The following is an 18,557-nucleotide window of genomic DNA, read 5'->3' as shown; positions in this document are numbered from 1 at the left end:
ATGTACACCGTGGTATTCATTTGACAAGAAGTCACATTTGAATAGATTGTTACTGCAACGATGGACAGTGCTGCCTATGTAATTCAATTGCAATTCAGTACCGTTATAAGGGACGCAACTGTTCAGATCGAAATGTGTTAGAGAGGATTAACAACCAGAGGTGCGCTCCCTTGGACAGCTGTCCTTGTTTCTGGTTTCACAATTAAGTTACCTCATCACCTCGACCGCCAACCCCCCCCCCCCCCCCCCCCCTCCCCTCAAAACTCACTTTCCCCTCCCAAACTCCCCACCTCCTACCTTGAGCTCAGAATGTTGTATTTAAAAGGCACGTACGCACGCACGCACGCACGCACACACACACATATACGCACTCACAAACCAACCCCACTCTTGACAGATAGCCGCAACCAGGATGACTGAATAATTTAGCGAGGGCGGAGGGTGAGGTTTGTCTCCCAAGGTGTGTTTGTGTGTGTGTGTGTCTGTGTGTGTGTGTGTGTGTGTGTTTTTATATGTGTGTGTTTGTGTGTGTGTGCATAAAACATAAGTTTACTTATCTAACAAACCATCAGGGTAAATTGACAAATGTAGTGCAAAAACTCCGACCCTGACATTTTCATGGGCTACTTTAATTGTCATTTGTGACAGGTTAATCTTTTTCGTCAAACCATAACCTGTTAACTTACTCATTCTGCCCATCATCTGTCCCTTTACCAGTGCACATCAAGTATCATTCGGCTTAACCGAGAAATCAAGGAGTTATACTAGGTTGTATGTGAAAATGCCAAGAAATCGCTCTAACGGGTTCTAATTGATTGTGACAGTTTTTTGGTATCAAAATACAAGCTATTGACTGCAACTCCTCAGTTTGTCTGGCTGCCATGGCTATAAACTCTCATCTTTTCCCTTGTGAACGAACGTGTAGACCATCAGCGGGGTGTTATTGGCTGTAAAAAATAGAAAAGAAGAAAGGCTACGGTTGTTGCACGGGAAGTTATTGCATAGAATATACCCAACCAATATTTTATCAAACAAAATGGGATTACGAACATCGAATAAGTGTGAATTTTGTAATGAATTAGACACCCTTGAACATTTCTTTTTTTAATTGCGAAGAGGTGATGAAGGGTTGGAAAATATGTAGATATTTTGTTTATAAGAAAATAAATGTTGACATAATTTTGAATGAAAACAATGTATTTTTTTGTTATTTTAGGGAACATTTGAAGAAAAAAACAAAACAAAAAATAAACAAACATCAGCGGGGTGTCACAGATGCTCCACCAGGAGGAACCTTGGACGCCCAAAAAGGGCAGAGGTGGCACGGACATTAAATGTTGCTTCTTTGGCCAACTTTCAAGTTTGGTTTTAAGGTTCTCGATAAAAATCTTCAGAAAAAGTGTTTTTTGTCCATACAAACGATAGTTGTTCAAAGCATTATGGGTCAAAATGGACGTTTTGTGCGACTTTTGGGGATAAAACATGTAGTTTTGGGGACAGATTTATCTTCCACAAACATAAAGATAGAATTATGCAGTATGATTTATTTTACTCTAAAAATGATCCCTGGATGGAACAACAGAGCATTTTCTTCAGATTTATAAACTGATTTTATTTTCTGGGTATATATTATATCATAAGCAAAAAATTTATTTCAGAAAAAAGGCAAGTTTTTGTGCTTTGACAAAATTCCTAAAATCATTCCTTGGTAATTCTTAAAATGTCTCTCTATTACTGCACAAAGACACCATTTCTGTTGAAAATACAAAAAAGAGCAAGAAGATTGGACAGTTAGTCTAGAAGATGAATATGTCCCAAAGACGGCACTGTTGCTAAATAAAAAATGATTCTGAGAAAACAGCGTCAAAGGTTTTTAAAATGGTGTCAAATGTCTATTGTGTGTGTTTAACGATAAACATATCCTCCGGGTCTATGTCTCTCTGTCTCTATCACTCTCTGTCTGTTTGTCAGTCTTTCTCCATCTGTCTGTCTGTCTGTCTGTCTGTCTGTCTGTCTGTCTCTCTGTGTGTATTTCTCTCTCTCTCTCTGCCCCCCCCCCCCCTTGCATGATTCACTTTCAACAGTCCAAACGGTGACTGAAACTGAACTATATTTTACATCCGAAAGTTTGTTTTGTGTCTTACCTAACAGGGCATACACATTTGATCCCGCGAAAAAATATTACTGAAGCTTGGCACACATGTAATGGCACTAGTTATCCTTTGCTAAGCATACAAAGTTGCATGCATGTCACTTTTGTCTCTGGGGCGTTACGAATGTTTACAACATGTGAACGAAAAATCGTTACAAAGTCAGATTCTGTTGCTCTACGTACTAGAACGAATATAGATGAGGGTCTTTGTCATCGTTCTGTGAAATTTGGAGAGGCTGCTACGTGTAGTTATAGATTTATTAGATATCAACTGCAGCTAACCAGCAAAAACACCAGCCTGACTGCGCAGAGGATTTAAACTAAATGTGTATGTCCTGTTAGGTAAGGCACCAAACAAACTTTCGGATGTAAACAATGTAAATTATCGTTCAGTTTAAGTCACCGTTTGGACTGTTGAAAGTGAATCATGCCGTCAAAATACGCCATTATTGAGGGTAGGCGTGGTCAGGGACCTGTGACGTCATAACCAAACATTGCTTAAATTTAAGAAACCCGGCCATTTTTGAGCGGAAGAAAGGCAGAACTTCAAATACACGTATGTTTCTGACCAAAAACGCTGCTGTTTGACACCTAAGCGGATATACCCCTGAAAAATATCCTTAACTTAATTTGCTCAGTGTATAATTATGCCCAAGAGAAAAGATGCTTTCATCCCAAGAAGTAAGTTAGGCAGATACAATGTTCGTGGTTGATGACTTGATGTTTTAAACGAGAGGGAAAGTTACTTTAAATATTGTGTCCGATCTCATTTATGAGAAAAAAAGGAAGAACTGAATATATACTGAATGAAAATGCATTTCGAAACAGACACAATTTTTTTCTCAAGACAGAAAGACCTTTTGATAACAGTAATTTGTTTCCGCAGAAATATTCCAAATGCAGAAGAAGAATATTCCTGCGGCGTGTAATTGATTCCCTTGGAGTGCAGAAAGGGAACATAGAAGTATGCTTGTTGTTCTTTTAAATATTGTATTTTTTATTGAGTGAAAGGTCTATTAAATTAATTGTTCTATTCTGTATAATTATGTTCTTTGTAAAGGGCCTAGAGCCACAGGTCCAGTTATTATCATTATTATAAGTCCAAAATGCCACGAGGATTTATGCTGAAATTCTAAAGGCTTTTTTTGCACAATGAAGAAACAAAAAATGCGTCTAAATAAGACAACCCGCCAGGCTATATTGGTGCATGTATTGGTTCGAAGCACTCATTTACACTGCCAGTTTTAAAGAAAATGTTGTTATTCCGAAACGAAAAGCTATATTTTCAAAGCTCTTTCAGCAACGCAAAGGCGAGACTTTGGATTGAAAAGTAAGTTCACGTATTATACGTTATTTGTATTTGATTACATTTTACACTGATCGAGATACTCAGTATTCCTCCGAGACGGCGCCTGTGGTCGAGGGGAACAATGACTGTCAAGATCGGTGTAAAATGGTCCCCCCCCCCCCCAAAAAAAAAAAAAAAAAATGTATCGATCGATTTTAGTTAGAATTCCTTAATGTTTTAAGACTGAAAGCATACAAATATGTAACTTTTTGTAGCCTCGGCTATCCGCCTGAATACGAATACTGTCACCCCTGTGATGTATAGCACGCCTGACCTCTCAAAAAAGCATATAGTTGCCTCTGAAACTGTGTGTCCAAAAAACAGGTCCCTGTTGCCTAAAGACATACATCCTCTTGCGACCGTTAAAAGACGGTGCAACTGTGGTCGGAAAGCCACGATCGCTGTGAACAACAGGTGCTTGAAGTAATATTTATTTTTTCTCTTTTTTTTCAGCCTCTGACCTCATGGCTGAAGATTTTTTTGTTGAATGCAGTAAAGTACGCGTTTAAAGATAATTTTCCTTTCCTTTTAAACCATACACGGTAAACTGAAGTGTTTCACTTTTGAACACACTAGTTGTAGGCCTAAACACTGTGTTAAATACTTCTTCTAGCAACATTAGCATACATGATTAACTCTTAATAGCGTTTTACCATGCGTGCAATTTTTTTTCCGAATAGAATTATATAGTTCGTCACACAGTGGTTACAAAAAGTGTGTTCAAAAGTAGAACACTTCGGTTTACAGTGTTCTGTGAATCACTAGTCTTGTCTCAGTTTAAACCCCCTGCGGGTTAAGGGGAGTCCCATATTGGTTGGGACGAGAAAGAATTTACCCGATGCTCCCCAGCATGTCGTAAGAGGCGACTAACGGATTCTGTTTCTCCTTTTACCCTTGTTAAGTGTTTCTTGCATAGAATATAGTCAATTTTTGTAAAGATTTTAGTCAAGCAGTATGTAAACAATGTTAAGTCCTTTGTACTGGAAACTTGCATTCTCCCAGTAATATATTGTACTACGTTGCAAGCCCCTGGAGCAAATTTTTGATTAGTGCTTTTGTGAACAAGAAACAATTGACAAGTGGCTCTATCCCATCTCCCCCCTTCCCCCGTCGCGATATAACCTTCGTGATTGAAAACGACGTTAAACACCAAATAAAGAAAGAAAGTCTCAGCTTAAACATGAGACTATAGCAATCTTTCATTAGGACACATATCCAAAACATTACAGCATGACTGCTTTAGTTTTGGTGTGAACATCTTTTACTGAACTAATTTTGCAGATTGACATAGAAGTCACTTACAACTTGAGAATGTCCCAGAAGTCAAGGTACGTAACTGTTGCTTTGTATCCACGAAAGGGAGGTAACCGCCCTGAAAGTCCAACAAATTAATGGTGTACTCGCCTTTGGCTAGTGATTCTGAAAATGTACTAGCCAGAAAGCAATCTTTTCTTGCCACACCAACAATTTGTTTCAGCAACTTTACTCGTATTTTGCGAGTAGATGAACATTTCTACTCGCCATGCAGTTAAATGTTTCTACTTGCCATGGCGAGTAAATAAAATACTCGCCTCTTTCAGGCCTGCGTAACGATTGCCATAAAAGCGGACGTTATCATTCTCAATGGGTGTAAAGTTGTGAAGTTAAGGTTATACATGAGTAAATTAGCAGACAACTTCAAGTCTGCGCACGAAGCAGCCAGGCGTTTGTTTGTTTGTTTGTTTGTTTGCTTAACGCCCAGCCGACCACGAAGGGCCATATCAGGGCGGTGCTGCTTTGGCATATAACGTGCGCCACACACAAGACAGAAGTCGCAGCACAGGCACATTATTCACATTATTCTGACACCGGACCAACCAGTCCTAGCACTAACCCCATAATGCCAGACGCCAGGCGGAGCAGCCACTAGATTGCCAATTTTAAAGTCTTAGGTATGACCCGGCCGGGGTTCGAACCCACGACCTCCCGATCACGGGGCGGACGCCTTACCACTAGGCCAACCGCAGCCAGGCTGTTAGTGTTTGGTATGTGTCCACGTGGATGTAAAACAAACGCTCAGATTGTTTACACGGGGAGGAAGGTTTGTTTAAAATGAAAGAAAGGGATGAAGACCTACATTCTAACCTTGTTCTGAGCGAGGGACCAGCTGCGAGAACTTAATTATTCTCAAATAAGACAAGTAGACGTTTTTTCATGGCCAGAAATAGTAACATCGATTCACTGAAATTCGGTGACAGGGGCAAGCCAGCTTTTCAAATGTTTAGACAAGATTAACACCTCGCCCCCCCCCCCCCCCTAATTGGCGTAGAGGCGCGTCCCCCGGGTGGTGGATGGGGGAGCCTTCTCTACTAACTTCTGAGAGAAGGTCGCATCACTCTCGATGCCGTGAACCTAATTAGGATCTTTTTCTTGTTTCTTCTCTATTTCTGCCTCCCCAAAGTCCTTTTACTTTCCTTTTCTCACCCATAAAATTCTTCACTTTTTACCCTTGTTGAGTGGTTCTTGTATAGAATATAGTCAATGTTTGTAAAGATTTTAGTCAAGCAGTATGTAAGAAATGTTTAGTCCTTTGTACTGGAAACTTGCATTCTCCCAGTAAGGTCATATATTGTACTACGTTGCAAGCCCCTGGAGCAATTTTTTGATTAGTGCTTTTGTGAACAAGAAACACTTAACAAGTGGCTCTATCCCATCTCCCCCCTTTCCCCTATCTCATCTCCCCCCTTTCCCTCGTCGCGATATAACCTTCGTGGTTTTTACCGAATAGATTCCCAATTCAGTAGCGGAATCCACACGCGACATTGAAGTATATTCCCACACACCTGCCAACCGTTGTGAAGCCTTAAACCTTGTAATATTAAATTTTAAAAACATTCAACGTAGACAATGGTGTTTAAGTGTAGCATTGTCTGAAATTTATTCGCACATCCGCATTTATGCTTTTTTTGTGCAAGAATATATATATACTTTAAAAAAAAAGTTTATTTAATAATAAAACATTCTTTTTATAGCGCCGTTCACCGCCGAATGGCAGTGTCATGGCGCTTTGCATTGGAAAGCAAGAACAATAGAGAGTGTCTGAAGTGCCATTGTTTAGTGTGGAAAATGTTTTATGACCGATATTCCGACCTCTACACGGAGTGAGAATTAATCAGAAATGAGTACCAGAGCTCACAAAAAATAAGCGAACAGTTGCATGCTTGTGATTATTTGCTAGGGCGTAGCAATTTTAAGCTTAGCTTAAATTGCTCCAGGGGCTTGCAACGTAGTACAATATATGACCTTACTGGGAGAATGCAAGTTTCCAGTACAAAGGACTTAACATTTCTTACATACTGCTTGGCTAAAATCTTTACAAACATTGACTATATTCTATACAAGAAACACTTAACAAGGGTAAAAGGAGAAACAGAATCCGTTAGTCGCCTCTTACGACATGCTGGGGAGCATCGGGTAAATTCTTCCCCCTAACCCGCGGGGGATACTAAACATTTGAGTTCATACAAAAATAGAGAATTAAATTAAATACTGGACAATCGATTAAAATAACTTCATTCATTTTTGATGATTACTACTAAATCCACAACGCTCAAAGGAACATATAATCGTGCATCGAGATAAAAGCAAAAAAGTACACACAAAAAACCAACAACAAATCTTGCATTCATATCTGACATGTGATTCTCGTTTCCTTATTTAAACTTGTGATCAAATTATTCTCTTTCCAGTAATGTCAACTGTACTAATATGGAATGGAAAAATCGACAAGCAGGCACCTGCTACTGACCAGCAATGGTGTGTGTGTGTGTGTGTGTGTGTGTGTGTGTGTGTGTGTGTGTGTGTGTGTGTGTGTGTGTGTGTGTGTGTGTGTGTGTGTGTGTGTGTGTGTGTGTGTGTGTGTGTGTGTGTGTGTGTGTGTTGTTATTGTGTGTGTGTCTGTACGCGTGTGCCTGTGTGTGTGTGTGTGTGTGTGTGTGTGTGTGTGTGTGTGTGTGTGTGTGTGTGAGCACGCATACGCGTGTGTGTATATGTGTGTTTGTGTGTGTTTTATTGATTAATTTGCTCCTGTAAGGCACGAAGGAAATACATTACAATTTCGGCCATAGTGATCTACATGATGTGTACAGTTTTCACGAAGCAAAATAGAAAACTAAACTCTGCAAATCACAAAACATCTCACAGATCATAGTCTGTATATTTTAATTGTCATGCCTGTATTCTTGAACACGTCCTTGATTATCTCCGAAACTTCACTCCAGTTCAGCCTATCCAGCCCACATCCAATCCTCGGCATGGCAAGGGAGGTAACGTTGTTCTGCCTGCAGTGGTCTCTCATGGCGACCAGGCAAGACCGCAATGTGTCAGTGCTGGGCCTGTGAAAGACTCGTTCCTTCGTGATCAGGTGGTAGATATAGGTTCCGTTTCGATACAGCACTGCCACCTCTCCTGTACTTTTGTCTTGAAAGGAATAGGAGAAAGAATGATAAGATTGGTTGGTTTTAACAGTGTTTTATTCAAATACAACTTTACAAAGCCATGAAAAATATGTTTTATTAAAAGAGCACAACAAGATAAACTTATGAATGTGCTCTTAGAGACAAAATAATGAATTGGCGGACGATATTGTACATTCGTCATTCAAATCAAATCAAAACAACAATAATAAGAATAACGAGAACAAAACTAGTACTTCAACAACAACAACAGCAGCAGAGAAGCACACAAGTTTTTTTTTTTTTGGTGTTTAACGTCGTTTTGATGGAGTATTACATATGTAAATAGAGAAAAAGAGAAAGAGATTGGTTGGTTATTATTGTCTATTGTCTCTTCAGCAGCTTCATGCTATTAGCGACCGATGCAAGTGACACAACAAAGGAAACGAGACTAAAAAACTATAACAATTGTGACCCTCCACCACGGAATGTATCGCCTGTCACCTTTGCATGATTTTCATATTTTTACATTTTCTTAAAGAGTTTTTTTTATGCTCTATCCAGTGGTGAAAACTGTTTTAGAACAGAGCGAAAACTGTTTGAGTTATAAGCCTGTGACTAAGGTGACCCTCACACTGTTACCAGACACTCCCCGGACTTATATTAAGCCTAGCGCAGAACCGCGCGAGGTGACATGCGACTCATTTCGTGGTGGAGGGTCACAATTGGGTGACTGAGCTAAAAACATGTGTGAAGCATAAGTGAGAGTACTAGATATTTACACTATATAGGAACCTTTACTTAGAACTCAGAGACATTTATTAAAAGAATGAAGCAAAAGAAGAAAAATAAACATCATTAAGACACACTAAGATTAAAATGAGCAGGCATAATTATAGTTAACATTCTTCAGCTGTGATGAACCGTAATGTAAGTGTGTCTAAAAATTAAACTAAACCTCGTTAAGTCTCTCAGTTCTAGCCCGTGCTTTAATTGATGAATCAATATGTTCATTGATGAATTAATAGAATCATACCTAGAATACAGCTTTTAATCTCCCACTAGAAGGTCAACATAATATACTTTGTGTTGAATTTAAGTAGGCTCGAGGGATATCTCTATGATAGCTCTGATGCATTTAAATTTTTAAATTGTGAACATTCTTTTTGAGAGAGAAAGGGTGGGTTAATTCACCAGTTATGTGCTTGCATGTGTAACTGTTTGTTTGAGGCATATGTGCACACCTACAATAATTGAACCACACAGTGATACACGGAAAACGAAAAATTAAAAGTACTATTCTTCAATTACAGTTATTTTACTGAACTGCTCTTCTGCACATTGTTTTGCAGTTAGCAATGCAACTGGTTTGCTATGCTTTGAACAAAAGAGCCTTAAACCAAAAAAACGGTTAAACATGATATATGTTACTTGGTTTCCACATTGCTGCCAATACCGTACGTGTGCATGCGAGCAAAGACTTGTGTAGTTTGTGCTTGGAATTCCGTGACTCCATCCAAAATGCACCAAAGTGCTTTGCGTGGCTCTTAGTCATTCTGGGACGTGACCCCGGACATAATATTTTTAAATATTTTTGAAAGAGTCAGGATTGTAAAAAAGATTTAAACTAACGACTGTCAAATAATCTGAGTTACAAGGAACATTTTTTTGTTTACCGTGATTATACGCCTTAAATGAGACTATAGTTTTTAAAGGGTAGACCGACAACAAATAAAAAATAATTAAGATCGGCCTTGCTTGACCCCCTGGGATCTTGAGACAAAAACAACAATAAACAAACAAACAAACACACAAACAAACACACAAACAAGCAAGACGCTTTTGCCATTACAACATTTGAGGATGAAAGTCGTTTTTTCATTGCAATGCTTGGCCTTCTCTCAGGTGCCAGGAGAAAGGTTTCGTATAACTCTCACTTACTCCATATCAAATAACCAAAGGGAAGTAATCGCTCTTTATGCATACGACATGTGTAATAGAGTAAGCAAGAGTTGTACGGAACCTATTACATCTATTAATCTTGCTTACTCTATTACACGTCGTATGCATACAGAGCGATTACTTCCCTTTGGTTATTTGATATCTTGGGCAAAAAAAAATAGTCTGTTTACGGTAACATAGGCCAAAAAAATAGGGTCGGTAGGTCGGGATTTTTTTTCTTTTATTTTCTTCAAAAAACCGTATTTTTTAAGTTATTTTGCAAAAAACACAAAGCCTTTTTTTAATTTTTTTTTCTCTCCCCCAAATGCCCCCAAAAAGTCTAGGGTCGCGCGAAAAAATAGGGTCGGTCGGGATACCGTAAACAGACTTTTTTTTTTTTTTTGCCTTAACATCGCTCTGCCTCATTCTGTTTAAGATTCTCACTTACTCTATTACACATGTTGTATGCATTTAGAGCGCTTACTTCCCTTTGTGTATCAGATCTTTTGACATCACAATACATAATATTCTAATGTTTTAAAGTCTTCTGTCTTACTTTGTGCTTTGAGTTCATCCACTCCCTTAAAGGTGTCTTTGAACTGCTTTGCCAGGCTTTTGCTCATTTTAAACTCGTTGCTAACACACGTTGCCATGGAGTCGTGAGGATCCCGGGTAAACACGTCACCCACGATCTCCGTGAACTGTAATCCCTGCAACACATTAGTACACAGTGTGTAATGAACAGAGTGTACACTACATTGGGGTATGCACGTTAAAGATCCCACGATTCCTGGCAAAATTGTATAGGCGTAGATAAAAATGTCCACCAAAATACCCGTGTGACTTGGAATAATAGGCCGTGAAAGGTGGATGCAGCGCCTATAGGCTGTTGATCTACTGGCCGATGTGAATGCGTGATATATTGCGTAAAAGCGCTATATAAATACCCGTTATTATTATTATTATTATTATTATTATATCTACTTATCGATGTGTAGGTTATTCTCCAGCGCTGTATACCATTTTGTGACATGCATTTTCAGTCCTCTTAAATAATCATAACGTATATCAAAAGGCAACTAGAATGTATTCCCTTTACTTTTTCAGTAATACTCCAGTAAGATTATAATACAGACATGCAACAGAAACATAGTGGTACACTTATTTGTGTCTTCTTTTTTTGTTAGTATTCAAATCCATGTACCACCCTTTGGTTTCCATGTTACGAAGGTAATGTACTTTGAAACCCGTGTAATTTACTGAACGTAGACAAACAAAATGTGCAAGTATTTCTAATAAGTTCTTTGTAGGACAAGGATATATACTATTATTACTATTCATGAAAATAATCAATGTGTATGGTTACAATGTCTCAGTTAAGTAAAGACATATCACCTTCGTAACATAAGTTCCCTGCTCACAGATCTGGAGAATATTCCACATAATATTATAAAGAATCCATCTTATTTACTTATCGATTGGTACTTATGTAAAGCTTGGTACCGGTATTAACCATGCAACGCGAGCAATGAGAAGATTTCACCATATGAGTTGCCTTCATTTATGAATGCGGTTTCCAAACATGTTTGCTACCCTGCAAGGAAAATGTCTAAAAACACCAGCTGAGACTGATTTGTTGAAATTCAATGCAAGCAATTAAAGTGCATTACTTGTTTAACGTGGAAATCAGAATATATTATGCAAAATGGATTTAGATACCAATATACAAGGAATTTATTTTATGAAACGTCAGCAAATATCCGTTATGTACATTGTGTGTGTGTGTAGTTTGTGTGTGTGTGTAGTAGTGCATTTTGTGTGTGTGTGTGGTATCATTGACAAAGTAGAGCGTCCATGACAGAAATGATAATACCCAATATTGACGGACTGTGTGATGATATCTTCTGCTATGCCTATGGTCTGTTGAGACAGTGATATCAAAATCGAGATCCACTGTCGAAACAGACCAATAGCAGAAGATATCGTCACACAGTCAGTCAATGTTAGATATATTGCTACTGGACATTTTGTATTTACTGTAAAGAAATTACAAAAGTATTTGTCTCAGTTTTGGCTGTTCCATATCCCTCCCTCTGATTATTATTTCTTTTTGTTCACTCTTTTCTTGTACTTTTCAGTATTTCAAAATGTCTTTTCTTTCAAAAAGTCTTTAGTCACTTGCTGAACTAAATTCTGGGATAATTAAATTTTCATATATATTTGTTTGTTTTTAAATGTAGGTGTTTTTGTTTTTGAAGTGGGGAAGCAATAAAGAGGTCGTCGATATCAAAACTGATATCGACGGAAATGTTGTCGATATCACTTTTGCACTGAGCTCAGTTTTACCCAATTGACCAATGGAAATCCACGTAACATATGAAGTAGCAATATTACATTATATTCATCGTTTAGCTTATATCACAAACATTACAAACATTAAAAGGATGTTATAGACATACATGTCACAAAATACACAGATCTAAAGGATAACCCCTATCCCTTTTGTCACTGTCATGCTGTCATGTACATTTGTTATTCTGTAATATAAACTGCGTGAAAGGGAAATGAAAGTCCTGAAAACGGCGCGTAAGGGTGGGAGGGGGGGGGGGGTGTCGGGGGGGGGGGGGGGTGAATGTAAGTTGTAGATTGGCATCATTGCTAGCTGTAAAGTACACTTTCGACGGCTTCTGGTGATTAAGCTTCTTCAAATTTCTCGACTCGTCCAAAGTTTTAAATCGACCGTTTCTTGACCCCTCGGTTGTGTAACATATATATAGCAGTCCAAGATATACTTGATAACACTGTCTAGCTTCACCCAAGTTTTATTTGACAGGCAAATGTGTGTGTGCGTGTGTGTGTGTGTGTGTGCGTGTGCGTGTGTGTGCGTGCGTGCGTGCGTGTGTGTGTGTGTGTGTGTGTGTGTGTGTGACGGGCGTTGTATCAAATCAATTGTAAGCTACACGAGACTGTCATAAGAGTGTGTTGACACCTATTTCAATCTGTTATATTGATCCAACAGAAAATCCACCTCTGCACAGATTGTAGTTACACTATTCATCTTTGGCAGGTGTCCAAGTGAACAGGAGAGCCTGGACAGAATAATATGTGGAGGTAAACATGCAACTTTTAACATATATATATGATTGCATGCACCTATAGTATGAGCCCGCGCGTCTGCTTGTGACGTAGTGACTGTGATGTGAATGGAGCGAGAGAGAGAGAGAGAGAGAGAGAGAGAGAGAGAGAGAGAGAGAGAGAGAGAGAGAGAGAGAGAGAGAGAGATTAGTTTTGATATTGTCGTCCTAATCTTGACTATTATGAGTGGACTATTTGCGCCTCGATATTTTATTTATGTTCTTACGTTTTATGTTGTTTATTGTAATGCTGTATACACCACACCTGAGTTTCTCCTCGTTGAGATAATAAAGTGTTCTATGTCTATGTCTAATCATTGTATTCGATAAGGAAGGTACATGCATATATATTTAAATGCACCGTGCACTGTATAGCCTACATCTAAACCAAAGCTATCTTTTGATACAATGGCTCGGTGTAGGTAATTCATCAACGCTCTTGATAATAGCTGACAATGAAACAGCTAGTTTGTTTAACCTAGTTAGGCAAATAACCCATGTGACGATACAATGAAAGGTAGCATGTATCACTGCAGAATGTCTCTCTCGTATTTATATATGTGACCCTCCACCACGAAAGGAGTCGCATGTCACCTTGCGCGGTTCTGCGCTAGGCTTAATATAAGTCCAGGAAGTGTCTGGTAACAGTGTGAGGATCACCTTAGTCACAGGCTGATAACTCAAACAGTTTTTGCTCTTTTCTAAACCGGTTTTCACCACTGGATAGAGCATGAAAAACTCTGTGGGAAAATGTAAAAATATGAAAATCATAATAATGTGACATGTGACTCATTCCGTGGTGGAGGGTCACATATGTGGGCCTATGCTTGCGTATACTTTTCATGTTTGGCTTTGGTCAGTGCTGCTTGATTTTAAATCATATCGCCTAAATACTATATAAAAAACAAACCACACAAGCCGTATTCAACAGCAGAATGTGGTTCTCGCACCAGTTTTCTCAATTCCGGCGCCAATGAATTCCTAACAATACCAGAAACAATAAGTCATTTACCTTTTGCACGAAATTAAAACCAGACTCAATCAAATGAAGAAAATGATGTTTCTTATGATGCTCTGAGTGATGTGTGCAATTTCTTAACACAATCAGAATAGCCTACCCCAGTTATGCAGATAATTCAAGTGACAGGTAAGATGAATATATCCATACATCATTTTCTTTACATTAGCCTATATGCTTGTGTACGTAATAAAAAGTGGGCTTGCACCGTTGCAGCAGAGCGCGCAGATGATTTGCAAAATAAATAAGTAGGCTAATGGCAGATATTTTGTTGTTGCTCGTATTTCTTGAAGCAAACAGATTTTGTAGGGCTGTTTACAGTGACTCGAACTCGAACTCGAACTCGAAAACTGTATTACCGAGGGATGATAGCATTAGGTCCATATGGTCCTTTCTTACAGCTAGTCCCTACTATAGTACACACACGAAACAAAGAACAAATATGAAGAATCAAAAAATAAAAAATAAAAAAATAAAAAAAAAATAAAAAAAATCAAAAAAATCAAATAAAACAAAATTATGTAGGGAAAAGTATAACAAAATAAAAATAAAAAATGCAAAAGTGTGCTTGTTAACATAAGCCAGTTTCATAAGCACGTCAGAAACCTTTGTTATGAAGACAATAAGGTGAAATCGGTTAGTAACTCAAGACTTGTATCAAACTAAAAATAAACATTATATATATGCTATCGAACGAGGGTTAACATCCCTGCAAACACACGGTCAACAAATGAAATATGAACGGTGTGAAAAAGTGAAAAATAATTATATCTTATAGCAATAAGTTGTAAATAATCTTGCTTGATTCAAGAGAAAGGGTGACGTTTTTACTTCCATGTGACAAATGAAATCACCAGTATTCTTGTGTCACAAGGTTTTACAGAGAAGCTGTTTTTCCCCTGACGTTTCAACACTAGTTTAAAAATTGCTTTTCATATGGAATGGAAGAGCACACGAATTTTAACTTAATGTGCAATTTTTGTGGAGTTAAAATCACCCTTAAGTCTTTGAAGACAGTGTGACAGATGAACGATATGACAACATGAAAGAACTCCCTCTTGATGTACAGCCATGTCTGCGTGCATAGTTATCGAGTTAATGGTGTGCTCTGTGTTTACGGAAGAAATATCGACATATAATAGCCAAGCGACCATTTAGAAAATCTTCGTCACGCGGCACGCTGAAACAAAGATTCTGCTATCTCTTCCTCCCCACTCCCAACCCAGCTTCGAAATGGTCCATAGACTATATAAACCTCTACATTTCCGTCCGGATGTTTTTTTGCATGATGAAATGCGAGATATAACATGACCTTTTAAGAACATCTCACTCACCTGCGCTGCCATCGCTCTGTTTAGTACTGCGTTCTGCCTTTTCCTGCTAGCTCCCGATGTACGTTATTTAGAGATTCGTGATTCCGTTCCTCTCTCGTTTCTGTTCGACTTCGAGCAATATCACATTCTCACTCTAAGCTCCGCCGATGATTTCACTGAACGTTTGCACCGGTATTTTGTTCCACAAATCTTAGGCTACGAGCTAACGACGAATCGAAATGAAAGTTGAGATTGTTTTGAAATGCGCGTCACTAAGAGAAAGTAGGACATTACTACGAATCGACCTTATGAAAGAGAGTGCTTTCCCTTTATCGAATTTCCGGGAAAGGTCAAGGCTTCTGTTTTGGTTTTGCAGTAAGTATTGATAAGGAAGCACGTGTGTTTTCGAGCACTTTTTATGTTAGTTGTTTTGCAATGTTGAGAGTAATTTGTTGAGGTACAGCACGGTATGCAAATTTGGCTCTATGTAGACATATTTAGAATAGATAAGGAAAACATGGATACAGAAGAGATACAACAAACACGCAGCAACAAAAACATAAACCCAAGACCGGGAAGAAACAAAGTAACAAACAACAAAGAAACTATGAGAGCGAAACAAGCACACACAAATGCAAAAAAATAACAACAAAATACGATCGCTGACGACATCATTTTTACAATTAACCCACGACTCATCAGTTTCTGCGATACATGTATCTTTTAACAAGCAAGATAATTATTCACAACATACATTCCATCGTAAACGTAGGAGGAAGGTGCGATCCGACTTTACTTCTAAAGGTGAACCAACTTTATCAGAAGAGGCATTTCGTCAGGATCTCTGCGCTTCGTTCTGTAACTCAGTTTCGTGTCGACTGGCACGCCTGGTGTGTGTGTGTGTGTGTGTGTATTTGCGGTGCGCGTGTGTGTGTTCCACTCCAAAACAGAAAGCTGCAGGCTGTTTTGGAGCTCGCGTCAATGATGTATAAGATGTGCTCACAGCGCAGCGTCAACACAATATTTATCCTCTTTATTTTGACGGATTTTCCTGGAATGGGATCAAGGCGTTCTACTTTCTGTTTTGATTTAATTGTGTACACTTTTCAATGTATTCAATTCTTCTGTTCTATACTTCTTCTGCGCTCAAGGGAGATTTCTGCACCGTGGGATTTGTGGTCAGAAATGAGACTAATACGAAGGTTATTCATTACAAGAAACGGTAGAATATATATTTTAATTATGAAACGACACTACTTGTATTTTAATATCGTTCTACTGAAACGAACATGTAAAAATGCTCTTGTTTGATCACATATTTTTTAAACAAACTTATGTACCAACAGAGAGGCTATTTTGTCATACAGTGGCAATTTCTGATTTGTTGTGCCTCTAACGTCAGCGACGATTATTTGTTTTCTTTTTCCGGATAGGTTGCAAACTGTTCACATTGATTTGAACCCCCCCCCCCCCCCCCACACACACACACATCAATCAATCAATCAATATGAAGCTTATATAGCGCGTATTCCGTGGGTACAGTTCTAAGCGCTTGTCCCCCCCCCCACACACACACACCCACACCCACACATACAAACACACACACACATACACACACACAGACACACACACCCGAACACACGCACGCAAGCACGCCCCCCCCCACACACACACGCACACCACACACACATACACACACACACACACTTGACAAGCGAGTCATCTGTAGGCTATCATTTCAAGTCTAAGTAGATCATGATCGTGAGATAAGTTGTTGCTTCAGGTTGTGAAGTGCGTGCATGTCTTGTTTTATGATGTCAGGCGACGACATAACTGTCACTCACATAAACAGAATGTACATCATCGTGATAGTTTTTGAGAAATCGTGTGTGTGCGTGCGTGCGTGCGTGTGTGTGTGTGTGTGTGTGTGTGTGTGTCCATATGTGTGTTTGTGTGTGTTTACTTTTAACTGTGTGTTTGTGTGTGTGTGTGTGTGTGTGTGTGTGTGTGTATGTGTCTGCCGCGTGCGTGTGTGTGTGTGTGTGTATGCGTGCGTGCGTGTGTGTTTGTTTGTTTGTTTGTTTGTGCGTGTGTGTGTATGTGTGTGTGTGTGTGTGTGTGTGTGTGTGTGTGTGTGTGTGTGTGTGTGTGCGTGCTTTCGCGCGCGCATATATGTGTGTAGGGTAGGTGTTTTTATCTGTGTCTGTGTCCGTAAGCGTTCGAGCGAATTTTAGTGCGTGTATGCGTGTGCGCCTGTAACACAGATGTTTATGAATGTAATGCCATCTGTGAATTTGGACATATTTTTCAGTGACCCTTTGGGATAGACAAAGAGAGTCAACGTCTTTTGAAGGTTCTGATTGATGGATTATCATGGATTATGATAGGGCGAATGTAAGGTTTTTTTTCTGTCTCGCCCAGCAATTCATTTTCCATACGCCAGTGTAGGAATACAAAATAACAAGTCGCATAAGGCGAAATTACTACATTTAGTCAAGCTGTGGAACTCACAGAATGAAACTGAACGCACTGCATTTTTTCACAAAGACCGTAGTCCGCCGCTAGTGCAAAAGGCAGTGAAAGTGACGAGCCTGCTTAGCGCGGTAGCGGTTGCGCTGTGCTGCATAGCACGCTTTACTGTACCTCTCTTCGTTTTAACTTTCTGAGCGTGTTTTTAATCCAAACATATCATATCTATATGTTTTTGGAATCAGGAACCGACAAGGAATAAGATGAAATTGTTTTTAAAACGATTTTGGAAATTTAATTTTAATCATAATGTTTATATTTTTAATTTTCAGAGCTTGTTTTTAATCCAAATATAACATATTTATATGTTTTTGGAATCAGAAAATGACAAAGAATAAGATGAAATTGTTTTTAGATCGTTTAACAAAAAATAAAAAAATTTAATTACAAGTTTCCGATTTTTAATGACCAAACCCACTCATTAGTTTTCAAGCCACCAAGCTGAAATGCAGTACCAAACCCCGGCCTTCGTCGAAGATTGCTTTGCCAAAATTTCAATCAATTTGATTGAAAAATGAGGGTGTGACAGTGCCGCCTCAACTTTTACAAAAAGCCGGATATGACGTCATCAAAGGTATTTATCGAAAAAAGAAAAACACTTCCGGGGATATCATACCCAGAAACTCTCATGTAAAATTTCATAAAGATCGGTCCAGTAGTTTACTCGGAATTGCTCTACACACACACAC

The 18,557-nt window shown here is 38.8% G+C and overlaps 1 protein-coding gene across 2 annotated transcripts; it reads right to left on the bottom strand.

Moving 5' to 3' along the window:
• Nucleotides 1-549: 549 nt before the first annotated feature.
• LOC138962820 (ADP-ribose glycohydrolase OARD1-like) lies at nucleotides 550-15,657 on the bottom strand. Of its 2 annotated transcripts, none has more exons than XM_070334779.1 (3): nucleotides 15,361-15,657; nucleotides 10,431-10,584; nucleotides 550-947 (listed from the first exon to the last, which is right to left on the bottom strand). In XM_070334779.1, exons 1-3 carry the CDS (start codon nucleotides 15,370-15,372, stop codon nucleotides 886-888), a joined length of 228 nt encoding a protein of 75 aa, XP_070190880.1. In that variant the 5' UTR covers nucleotides 15,373-15,657; the 3' UTR covers nucleotides 550-885. The 2 variants fall into 2 exon arrangements, with proteins under 2 accessions (XP_070190880.1, XP_070190879.1); XM_070334778.1 differs by lacking the exon at nucleotides 550-947 and adding an exon at nucleotides 7,353-7,958 and having other exon boundaries at nucleotides 15,361-15,644.
• Between the last annotated feature and the right edge of the window lie 2,900 nt (nucleotides 15,658-18,557).

This window comes from Littorina saxatilis, linkage group LG3 (assembly GCF_037325665.1).
Source record: "Littorina saxatilis isolate snail1 linkage group LG3, US_GU_Lsax_2.0, whole genome shotgun sequence".
Taxonomy (NCBI): Eukaryota; Metazoa; Mollusca; class Gastropoda; order Littorinimorpha; family Littorinidae; genus Littorina; species Littorina saxatilis.
This window is presented reverse-complemented; position numbering and strand designations above follow the sequence as displayed.

Excerpts from the sequence above, each read along its gene's own strand:
- LOC138962820 (XM_070334778.1), bottom strand. Across the intron at positions 7,959-10,430 it reads GGATGAACTCAAAGCACAAA|ACAAAAGTACAGGAGAGGTG; the intron begins GTAAGACAGAAG and ends ATTCCTTTCAAG.